The 12,272-nt window shown below is 42.0% G+C and overlaps 1 protein-coding gene across 1 annotated transcript in view; it reads right to left on the bottom strand.

Annotated features, from left to right (window-relative positions):
• Positions 1–12,022, bottom strand: part of LAMB4 (laminin subunit beta 4) — a 100,134-nt gene extending 88,112 nt beyond the window's left edge. Inside the window, exons 1-4 of the mRNA XM_042915075.1 lie at positions 11,989–12,022; positions 6,944–7,105; positions 3,421–3,555; positions 874–947 (exon numbers count right to left, since the gene is read on the bottom strand). Of these exons, the coding sequence (XP_042771009.1) occupies positions 874–947; positions 3,421–3,555; positions 6,944–7,105; positions 11,989–12,022 (405 nt within the window). The remainder of the gene's footprint in view (positions 1–873; positions 948–3,420; positions 3,556–6,943; positions 7,106–11,988) is intronic.
• Between the last annotated feature and the right edge of the window lie 250 nt (positions 12,023–12,272).

Genomic DNA, 12,272 nt, shown 5'->3' with positions numbered 1-12,272 from the left:
AAAACTGTGTATGGGCTGTGTGAATTATTCATCAAAGGAGAGCATATCAATTTTTAAAAAGTCAGTGTAACTGATATGTTACAGCAATTTGTATGTGGTTTTCTTTGACTAGAAGAACCCCTTTCTCTGGCAAACTCTTACACATCCTCCAGAATCTACCGTGAAGCTTTTTCTGATTTCTTACAGCAGTGTTAGCCTCATCAAGGAAACTACCAGCATTGTGATTGTATGTCGGTTCCCGCACTGACAATTTTGTATTATGATTTTAAATTTCTATATATGTTTGTATCCTTGACTAGACTGTGAGCTCTTTGAGGCCAAAGACTTGTGGGGTTTTTTTCATTTTTCATTTTATTTATTTTTTTACTGTAACTCAGCTTCTGGGCTGACAACAAAATTAGAATTTTGATGAAATATTTGAGAATAACTACAGCACAGGATTTCTCTGGCATCTAACTATCCTTAGTAAAGACCCTTTCATTTTTCTGCCTCTTTTGATCACAATCTTTCCATGGTTCCCAAAATAATGTCCAGTTTCTGCTTTTTTTTTTTTCTCCTGAAAATCATTTTTCTAGCTCTTGTGGTCCCTCTCACCCTAGGCTTTGGAATTTTCCTCTTTGCTGTATCTTGTAAGATTTCCTCCCTTCCTTCCTTCCTTCCTTCCTTCCTTCCTCTGTTAACCATATAAGTTATTAATTAATGAGCAGTAGAGTTTTTACTTGTTTTGTTTTCCACTCAGGAACAAAGAGTCAAATTCTGCACAAAGTTCGAGTAGAGATTTTGTGCTCTACCCAGAAGCAAGGAAGTGAAATCCTGGGTAAGCCCAGCACTTGGTAGGTAGATAAAAGGGGTGACAAGCCCACACATCTGTACCTTAAAAGTCAGAATAAGGTGGCTGAACTGAAATAACGCCTCTAGGTCCAATCTGATGCTGACATGATCAAGACCTGAAGAAAAATCCAGAAAGAAGGAATCAGTGATTTTGAGAGACCCCTATTTAATCCTTCACTGTGGCTTGTCTGTAAAAAATAAAAATGTGTGAAATTACATGGCTGGGGATCAACACTCTTTCCTCGTCTTTTACAGTGGTTTCCCAGAACACTGCACACCCAGGAGAAGGTCTATCTGAGAGCGGTACAGGTTTTACTCGGACTGTGCCCACATGCATGTTATGGTGGCGGTGCACACGGCCACTGTGTGGCAGTGTTACCTACCACCAAGGAAGTTCGCCCATTTCCCATAGGTCCTAAGCAGCAAGTGCCACCACTTGGCGGGGAGGGAGCTCATTTCCTTGAACTTGAACATTTCCTTGAACAACCTGACTGCGCACGTGCGTAAAGGTGCGCTGGGAAACCGGTGCATGGTAAACATCGAAGCATCCTTTTCTTCCAGCATCTGCTTGATAACCACTCGGACTAGTTCTATGGTCACTTAGCGTAAGACACAGCCTGGAATATTCCCCTGGGAGTGAGAATCTGCAGCTCCTCTGGGGCTGAGGAGAAGAAAGTCCTATCCTGAGAGAGTTAGCTGCCATTCACCTCCAGCCTGGATGTGCAAGACCGGCCCCACGCTGGACACGAGGAAGCCCCGATCGCTCTAGAGTGGCACTGTCCCATAGGAACAGAATACGAGCCACCTGTGTCATTTCAAATTTCCTAGCAGCCACATTTAAAAGACGTAAAAGCAAGCAGGTGAAACGACTTTTAATATTTTTAACCCCATATACCAAAAACCGTCTCATTTCAACATGTACTCAATATTTTAAAAAATTACTAATGTTTTATTTTGCTACTACCAATGCCTATTTTTTTTCCAAAGTAAGCCTTAGAAACCTGGAATGGTTTTGCACCGATGTCACATCTCAGTGTGGGTTAGCCGTGTTTTGTTTTTTTTTTTAATTTTTTTTTAATGTTTATTTATTTTTGAGACAGAGAGAGACAGAGCATGAATGGGGGAGGGGCAGAGAGAGAGGGAGACACAGAATCGGAAGCAGGCTCCAGGCTCTGAGCCATCAGCCCAGAGCCTGACGCGGGGCTCGAACTCACGGACCGCGAGATCGTGACCTGAGCTGAAGTCGGACGCTCAACCGACTGAGCCACCCAGGCGCCCCATGGGTTAGCCGTGTTTTAAGTGCCCGGTAGCGCATGTGGCGTTGGGCTCCCTCCCATACTGGACAGCAGCTCTGAGAGCAGTCAGTAACCGGGCTGCATGAACCGGAGGCAGTTTTATTTGTGGGTGCATCACTTGGGAGGGTTCGCCGTTGAGAGGGCAGCCCCATTCCTGGCTCCGGGTCAAGAGTCCCTCACCCTTTCTGGAAAGAAGATCGCCTTTCCCCTCTCAAAAGTTCTTGGCTGAGAACCCTTGTTTTATGCGATCCGCTTTGGTGGAGGGGCGCTCCTGTGAGGCTATGTGCAGCAAATGCTGGACATGTGGGTTAAAACTGCTGCTAAGCAAAAATGGCCTGAGCGAAGGCAGGTGGCTCCTGCAAAGGCATCGCATACATGCACTAAGGAGGGCCCAACTAGAGATTCAGGATTAGGATCCAACATGAATCGGCATTTTAGTAGACACACCAATCGTGCTTGTCCAATGGAAGGCATAGGAAAATAGCCTCATATTCTGCTTGCCTCATATGTTACGATCCTATATATTCTGACAATTCCCACACTTCTCTAATGGTCTAGGACCCCCTGAGGGAAATAGGTTTAGGCATCTGAAGAGAATAGAGGGATTGTAGCCCAGGTACAACATATAGAGATGCAACAAAGGGAATCATCTTGTGGGGTGAGGGTTCCAGATTGGTGCTGCAGGGGAGCTGTCATGGGTGAGTCAGCCTACATTCATTCAAGCACGTAAGGCCCATGCCTGAGTTTGGAGGCATCCCCAGTTGGGACCTGATCAGGGCACCTAGGAAATATGGATGGTCAGGGCCGATGCGAGTTTCAAAATCACAATTGTTCATGCGCAGAGAAGGGCATAAATCCAGGCAGAAAAGAACGTCAGCCAGTAGCCAACTATCCTTTCAATTCAATTTTTATATGAAAATATTTGGCTTGCAGCAAGAAATGAAATGCTCTTTTCCTCTCTCCTGCATGTATTGCCGAGGGACAAAGTATAGGGTGGAAACTCTCAGATTTCCCCTGGCGGTGTTAATTCCATTTACAGGAGTGTGTTTCATATTAGGGTTAATGCGTGAAGCTTTCAGGGTTATGTGCTTAAAATACACTTGGATTTCTCTGAAGGAAAATAATCTCTCCTGAAATGAAAATAAAGTTTGTTCTTATACAGGCTTTAACAGTGCTAGGGGATACTTTTCCATTCCAGTATAACTCCTTGCTGTGAAATTGTTAAGATCGTACAGAAAGATATTGGATTAAAAACCTAAAGAAATGGATAATCTGGAAAGGAACTCGGTCATACCGTTTTCAGCTTGCCACCATTTCTTGTCTCTCCCTGGTTCAAAACTTGTAATGACATTCTCAATGGTGTGGCTCTGGGATCGCGTGTACGGGTCATAGGGAGATCTGGAGTCACAGATGAAACATTTTTGTTCCCCTGGAAAAGACCATCATTTCAGTAAAAAATAAAGACCCATAATTACTTATTGTTGATATCAATTTGAAAACAAGCTGTACTTACTATATTTGTCTTTCAATCTGGCTAAAAATAAAAAGCAGAGGAAATAACAGGACATCATTTTTTCCATCAATAGGTGCTTAAATACAATAACAGACAAAATAAAAATTAGGACCTAGAAATTTTATGAATTTGTACATTGGGGGCAAAAATGCAAACTTATGCGGAACTAATTTTTGTCTTGCACAAGAGGCAGATGACCTGGAGGTTATGTTAAACCGTAGAGAAGTAATCAGGATACGTTCTTCGAGTAGGGATTACTTTCTGTAGTCAAAAACAAATATTTGGCAAGAAACTAATGCAACACTCGGCCACCATGTTATCTGCAACCATCCTTTTTTTTCTCTCTCAGACATAGTTTTTGGTAGAAAAAGTTCCATGACCAAAACCTCTCCATCACCGCCATGTGGATGTTGTAAAAGATTCTCATTATACTTGTAACAGAGAGGCCTGCCCTCTTGTCTTCCAGACTGGAAGGTCTTAGTGAATTGGAATTACTTTACTTGGAATGGAATTTCCAAGGTTGCAACAGCCAAGAGTGGCCTTTGAGTTTGCCTAGTTTAATGCACCCATTTGTGGCCGTATTTACTTAAAACCCCCAAGGAAATCCCCAAAGACTCCCAAAGGACTTCCAATGGCTTGCACAGTTGTTCCTGGCTACTACTACTTGCGGGACCCCGGAGGAGCATTTTTGCAAAACTTCCAGGAAGTGGGGACTGTTTATTATAATCCTCCATACTGGAAGTTGACTATAACAGATGCGCCGGTAGGTGTTCAGCAAACCGATTTGACGTCCGGATCGTTGCTTACAAGGGCTATACAACCTGACCAGGACCATCTCTTTGCCTTTCCTTCCATGAGTCTTCCCTTGATTCACTCAATTCTAGCTACTTCCCTGAGTTCACCGGGAACTCTATTGCACCTTGCCATCTTGACACGAGCTATTCTCCGCTCCCCTCTCCTCCAACCCTCAAATATTCCTATCTCTTGCTCCTTCCCTTCTTCTGGGTCTCTGTTTAAAGGCCATCCTCTCAGAGAGACTTCTACTTAAAATATCACCACCTCCTTATGGCCTCTACCACTCTCTATGCCTTACCCTGCTTTATAATATCTTGTAAGCTGTTATCACCACTTGAGACTATATTATATAGTTGTTGGGTTATTGTCTGTCTCCATCAGTAGAATTTAAGTCCAATGAGGGTGGGACTTTGTTGTTTTTTAAAAATTTTTTCTTAACGTTTATTTATTTTTGAGAGACAGAGACAGAGCATGAGCAGGGCAGGGGCAGAGAGAGAGGGAGACACAGAATCCGAAGCAGGCTCCAGGCTCTGAGCTGTCAGTACAGAGCCCGATGGGGGGCTCAAACGCACGAGCTATGAGATCATGACTGGAGCTGAAGTTGGCTGTCCAACCAACAGAGCCACCCAGGTGCCCCATGGGACTTTGTTTTGTATAAGGCCACATCCTCCTGACCTAGAACAGTGTCTCACACATTGTAGAGGCTGGATAAAATTTGCCAAATGAATGCGTGGTGATTTTGAGAACTATTTCAGCTAGAGTCTGTCAAAGTAGACCAGCCTTTCAAGAGATCCATATAATCTTTTTAGAAACACTGGCCACCATAAGTCTTATACCCGAAAAAAAAAATGCCCTTTCAAAATTAAGGAGCAATGGAAGTGAGATCTGTTCTGCATATGGGAAGGCTTGCCCCAGACTTGCCCCTAAAAGAGCAGCAGAAGCTTTACGATTCCACCAAAAGGTGTCAAGCCTTCAAAAGATGTCCAGTATTACTATGGAAATTACTGGGGGAAACGCTTTACTGTCAATATCTTAGAAGCATAGTCTTTGGCGAGCCTGACTGGGGATGCTTGTTTGTGATGATGAGATGTGGAAGTCCCAACTTGAGTAACACTACGGGTCAATGTTGATTTGAAGCTTCCTAGGAGAATGTGTTGCTTGGTAGCAATTTTTTAGATAATCATGGGGAAACAAGTCCTCCTTCATGACACGCAAATGTTTAAGTAGACTAGACTTACAGCCCTACCTGTAACACTTTGTCAGCCAGAAGATATCTTGAGATTTTTTTCCCCCAGGTCTAGGAGTTTAAGATTTCTGGGATTCTTGAGACAAAAGAAACCTTGAAGTTTGATTTACTTCTATTTTGGGTGGTGAAGACAGGAATATTAACTCCTAATCATTGCCAGAGTAGGTCATGAGTTGGCTGGGACAATAGTACGCAAATGTCAGTGGTTTAAGAACTAGAAGGATAATGCCAGTGTTGGAAAGTATCTAATATTAGAGTTTAGAAACGTTTCTTTGTCCAGAGGACCCGGAATTGGAAAGTCACTTGTAGGGTGCCACATCCCACCTGGCCTAGAGTTGAACAAAACGTCTACAGTGTCATTTCCTTGCACACACAGAGAAGTTGCTTTCTTACACAAGTACTTCCCAAACTTAGAACAGTGCTAAGCCCTCAGGTATTGTCTTCACTTATTTATAATCATCCTCTTTTACTAGAAACCAATTAGAATCCAAAGCATTTCCCAGAGACCTCGAGGAGTTGCTTTAAATGAACAATACGTGGAAAAGCCTGGGCCTCTAACATCGGGCTTCCGTCCAACTTCCCGCCTGCACGTCCTCTCATTTAAGGGGTTGACGTGATTGCCTTGGGCTTTTCAGCAGGTATGATACTCAAATGACCTTGGATGCTTGTTCAGGTCCCCGAGCACGGAGAAGAAAAAAACTATAAAGCAGCTGATCCTTTTCTAAAACTGGTCTTTAAGGGAAAGAAAAAAGGCCCCCAAATCTGTTGACACTGGGATCTTACGGTTTTTAGACAAGACAATTTCCAAGTGGTTTTGTGAGGCTGGCATGCAATCAATTCAAAGTTCACACCCCCCCCCCATCCCCCACCTAACGCAGGACAGTGAGAACCCACATTCAGTATAACGGCCTTGAGACCCTGAGGGATCGTCCCTCTTCACTGCTGGGTCAATTGAATTCACTCCCTGCGAGTTCCTCCTGTGGCTAAGTAGAATAGTACATTTTAGAGTACTTCCCTTCGAAGACGGAACCAAAGAGGCTCTTCTGTCCAATTCTAAAGGTAACAAGAAATAGATGTGGCAGATCTTCCCTATTTTCTGATTAATCAAGGTTTCTTGGACTAGGAATTGAATCACCTGTGCCTCTGATATTCAGGAAAGAGTGATGTGTCCTCCTTTTATGTTGCCTGGCTGGCCCCCGCCATGCTTGGAAAAATCTATGTCATCGACTCAATAATGTCCCAACAAATAAACAAAGGACCAACCCACCTCAAGGTAGCTGAGGATGCAGTATTTCTGGGGTCCATCCAGCCCGCAGGTAGAAGAAGCCATGAGCTGTGCGCTGCGACCCACCAGGAGATCGCCAGTGGTAGGATGACAGGCGCTCCTGTGACATTTATCTTGGGCTTTCGTGAAACTGAGAAACCCTTGAACATAACAGACACAGCTACTTAGAAGGCAGTCTAAGGGTAGCAGAAGGCTTAAAGAAGCAACTGGTTAAGTTGGGAAGTTAATAGCCCATTTATTTTTAAAGCCAGTTTTCTTGATCATTAAGACCATCCAGTTGTGGATGCTGTTGGTGCCCTTGGCCTAATGGAAATCTCTCAGCCTGGGAGGTGATACCTTCTGCATTCACGTCCCCACCTGGGCCAGTCCATAGCCAGTGACTGATGGAGACACAGTTCAAAAGGCTGTGGCACCATTGCCTCAGCCTGGGATCAACTGTGTGGTGCAATTTATGCTCAGAACATTTTGGATGGGGGGGGAGATTGAAGCCAGACCCTAGCTGGGACCACATCCTGTCTCCACTTTCCTTAGTCTCTTACTGCTCAGAGCCCTCCCTCAATAACACAAACCCATGCATCAGGCTCTGCATCTAGGAAGCCTGATCCAAGATAGCCCCATATACTAGAAATTCTCTATGTGTCATCTTAGGGCAAATAACAAAGACTAATGCACAGACCTGAGGAAAGAAAATCTCAATGTGGCCTCTTCTACCTATTGTTCTAACCAGTACAAACTCAACTGGAGAATTTAAGAAATCCTTGGGAAATAACTTTCTCTTAAAACACATAGATTCAATTGACCTCCTTTAAAACCTGGATTGTTGGGTTCAGATTCACCAAGGAACAGATCGTGCCCCCTCGGGAGTCCCAGACCCACACAAATATGCCCAACTCGTTCTGAGGTGCAAAGGCAGGTCCATGGAGAAAGGTTACTTTCAAGTAACTGGAAATCCATAGACAAAAAAAATGAACCATAACCGAAACCTCACACCTTACACAAATATTAACACAAAATGGGTCATGGACTTCAATGTAAAATATAAAACTGTAAAGCTATAAAACTCTTATAACACATAGGAGCAAGTCTTTGAGACTTTGGACGGGGTGAAGAATTTCAGGATTGACAACAAGAACATGATCCATAAAAGGGAAAAATTGGTAAATTGGACCTCATCAAAATTAAAACCTTGTGAATTACACTGAGTGGAAAAAAACCCAATCTTTAAATTTTTTTAAATGTTTTATTTATTTTTGAGAGAGAGAGAAGGAGAGAGACAAAGACACACAGAGACAGAGTGCAAGCAGAGGAGGGACATAGAGAGAGGGAGACACAGAATCTGAAAGTACAGAGCCCGATGCGGGGCTCGAATTCAAGGACCACAAGATCATGACTTGAGCTTAAGTCAGATGCTTAACCAACTGAGCCACCCAGGAGCCCAGAAAAAAAATCAATCTTAAATGGTTATACACTACATGACCCCATTTCTTGAATGACAAAATTTTAGAAATGGAGAACAGATTTGTGGCTGCCAGGGATTAGGAGGTAGGGATGAAGGTGCGGATATAAAAGGGTAGTAGTAGGGCTCCTGGAGGGTAATGGAGCTGTTCAGGATTTTAATTTTGATGATGACCACATGAATAAAATTGTATAGAATTAAATACACACACACAGCATGTAAAACTGGTGCAATCCGAAGAAGGTCAAGGACTATAACAATGTCAGTTTCCTGATTGGGATATTACACTATTGTCATGCAAGATGTTACCATCCAGGGAAACTGGGTGAAAGGTATACGGGAATCTCTCTGTATTATTTCCTACAACTACATGAGAACCTGCGGTAATCTCAAAATAAAAAGTGAACAACCCAAAGATTCCTCTGTCCCTTCAAAATTACCCCATCGGCCTCTAGATGGTGAACCAAGTAAATCCCCCACCAACATCACACACACACACACACACACACAGCCCGCTCTACCTGTTCTTATATACTTTACCCTTGAGACATGAAGACTTATGTCAAGCACAGCGGATTCCAGCAGACAGGAGTGAGGGGGATGGGCAGAAGATGGAAAATTACTCCCAACTGTGGAAGAAGCTTGTTTTTCTCCAGCTTTCTCAATTGTAAAACTCTAAGAATTTTTTGTGGTCTTCTTTCACATTTAATGGATCTCTTTCCTTCAACGTGCCCTCCAAAACCATAAGCCACTGAAAAGTAATGTTTTTTCTCTTATGTGCACAGTCCCCACATGAACTATTCTATTCATCTGGTCATTTTGCGATTATCATCAGGCATTAACAGATCATAGTTCTACAGCTAAGAATATGATACATAATGTCTCCTTCCACGCAGGTTGCCAAATACCTGTTTGGACAAGGAATTTTCGGTCTTCACTCTCACTGCAAAATTACCATCATTCCAGAACAAAGGGACAGCTCTGCTTTCTCCTTGAAGACAGATATGTGATGAAAGTGAGCTCCATCTACACTTTCATTTCATTGTATAATAAATGGTCCTAGTTGCTTAACATGGATTTTTCCTTTTATTCACCCAACAATCCAAACCCAGATCTCCTTTTATTTCCTAGACTTGACCTGTAAGATAAATAACTAATCAGAAGTTTGGGCTCCTGTAGGCGGAGGCTTTTTAAAACAAGTCAGGTATAAAAATCTCTGCTAATGCTATGTGTGGATTAGCTAAGACTTCCCTTCCAGGGATTTATTCTTCTAGACAAGTTCCATCCTGAATTCTTTTATTGGAATTGCTGCCTTAGAGATCTAACATGTTTTTATAACCCGACTTGGCCTAACTTGTTTTGATCAGATGTGTACTTTTCAGAAATAAAAGTATCCCAGGACTTAGGGAAATTGAACTATTATTCATGTAATTTTCTAAATGCAAATATGAATTTCTGGGCTCAAATACTTGGCCCAAAGTGGCTGGAAACCTAAGCAGTTAAAGCTTCATGCCTGAACACAGATAGCCTTAGCAGTACCCTTCCTGGGTTGAAGTTTTCAACTGCCAGATTATCACATCAGCAACAAGTTGGAATTGGTTCAGAAAATAAAGATGCTTGTGTCTTTAGAGAATCAATGCATTCTTCAAAGACGACATACAACTTGAAGATATGATCTTAGTAAACACCAACTTAGGAGACCTGGTCATTTTAAGAAAAGGTACAGCAAAAGTTCTGTAAAGTGAGGGATCATTTTGTAGAAATAACCATTATTATATAATCTCTAACTTGAGAACATCGTTCTCATGTTCTTAAACCCAGGAGATGTTTTCATAGACTTTAGAGATCACTTCAGAGTTCTAGAGGCTGTAAACACACATATATACACACACGCACAAACACACATTATTTATTAAGGGCAAGAAAACTTACAAAGAATGAATGTTAGATAAGGTTTGTACTTTGTGTCCAGTTCCCAAAACCTGGGGCCAATGCACATTTTAGGATTCTTTTCCCTAACCTTCCTTAGTCAGAATGCAAGACAAAGTGTTTCAATAGGCTCCAGTTTTCATATAAATGCCTATGGTTGAACTACAAACCAGAAAATGTTCAACCGATGATATGGGATTAACCATATATGGTAATATATTATGGTAACCATGATGTGGTAGTTTGACCATAGGCGACCCTAGAGATTTGGGCTAGATCAGAGTAAGTTTACATTTAGAAACTCAGGATCTACTGCAGTGAGGACTTTGTTCTGCCCAGGTGAATTTAGTTTTGAAGCTCTTTCATCCTGAGAGAAGGGTCTCCTGAATGAGGAGGGAATCTCTGAGCCACTGTGCAATGGTTTAGAATTTTGGCAAAGTGTGAGGAAGTTATCCTAATGGAGATTCAGCGATTCTCAGTAGCTGCTTCTGATTTTGAACACTAGTTTAGTTCCAAAGAGAGCATCCGAGGCAGATATAGATTGCAACAACTCTTCTCTGGCCATCTGAGGCCAGATCTAAGCTTCATTGTCCTAGGGGACAATGTGTCACCAGTCTCTGCTCCCACTGGCTTGCGGCTCACCTCTCGGTGGCAGAGAATTTTTAGCAGAGAACAAATGAGCATTTTCTATTTCGAGGTATTCTTCTTTCCTCCATCACCAGCAAATCTAACGGGGAGATTGCCTCAGGGCTTGGGAATTGCAAAATTAGAAAATGAGATTCTTAAAGTTTGCTGCCATGAAGAAACTCAGCATGAATCTTTGGAGAGAAGATTCTAAGCAATTTAGTTAGTACTTAGGAACCAGAAGCAGGGCGGTTATTGAAAAGTCAGGATCAAAGAGAGTAATTGTTGGAAACATCCTCTCGATGACTAATGTAAATTATTCTCAGCTTATTAAAGACAGCAGACGCATGGAGGGTTTAGCAAAGAGCCGCTGCTTAGTCAGAGGGAATTTTGCCTGTAAATTCTTCACAAGCAATTGTGTCTTGTTACTGGGACAAGTGCTACATTCAAAACAGATTTATGCTTAAAAATTAAAATGCATTGGGGCACCTGGGTGGCTCAGTCGGTTGAGCGTCGACTTCGGCTCAGCTCATGATCTCGTGGTTTATGGGTTCGAGCCGCGTGTCAGGCTCTGTGCTGACAGCTCAGAGCCTAGAGCCTGGAGCCTGCTTTGGATTCTGTGTCTCCCTCTCTCTCTGCCCCTCCCCAACTCACACTCTCAGTGTCTCTCTCCCTCTTAAAAATAAACATTAAAAAAAAATTAAAAAGAAATTAAAATGCATTATGTTTTTAAATTAAGAATCTGAAACCATGTCTACTTTCTTTAGTAAATTTACTTAATTATCTGCTGATAATACTATATTCCACGAAAGAGGATCGAAACAGCTGTGTGTGGATAGTAAACATGTGGGAGTTGACATGTCTAGTCGCTTGACACAATGATACAGCACAAAAACCATGAAAATATATAGTAGTACAGAAAAAAAGAGGTGGATAGGTTTTAAAATATTTTTACTGAATATTTTAGAGCAATTCAATACAAGCGGAAAATGGATTTTGACGACTAATACTCACCAAGGTGTAAAAGAAAGGTCAGTGGAAATTGCATCCTTCTGTCAGGAAATGATTAAATTCAATTTTTCTAGGTAAAAAAAAAAAAAGGAGGTGAAAGTCAGCCACTGATAGAATCAATATTTGCCATCGATTTTCAACGATTTGAAAATTTATCTGATGATTCTTGAGTAAGAAGACACAAAGTATCTATAGTGCCCAATTCCTTCAAAATAAGAGTGGTATATAAAATTTTTACCAATATTTGCCATTTTTTGAAATCAGAGAATGCAATAGTTTGTAGGAAA

Source organism: Panthera leo, chromosome A2, assembly GCF_018350215.1.
Source record: "Panthera leo isolate Ple1 chromosome A2, P.leo_Ple1_pat1.1, whole genome shotgun sequence".
Taxonomy (NCBI): domain Eukaryota; kingdom Metazoa; phylum Chordata; class Mammalia; order Carnivora; family Felidae; genus Panthera; species Panthera leo.
The sequence above is the reverse complement of the archived record's forward strand: the minus strand, read 5'-3'. Positions and strand labels throughout refer to the sequence as shown.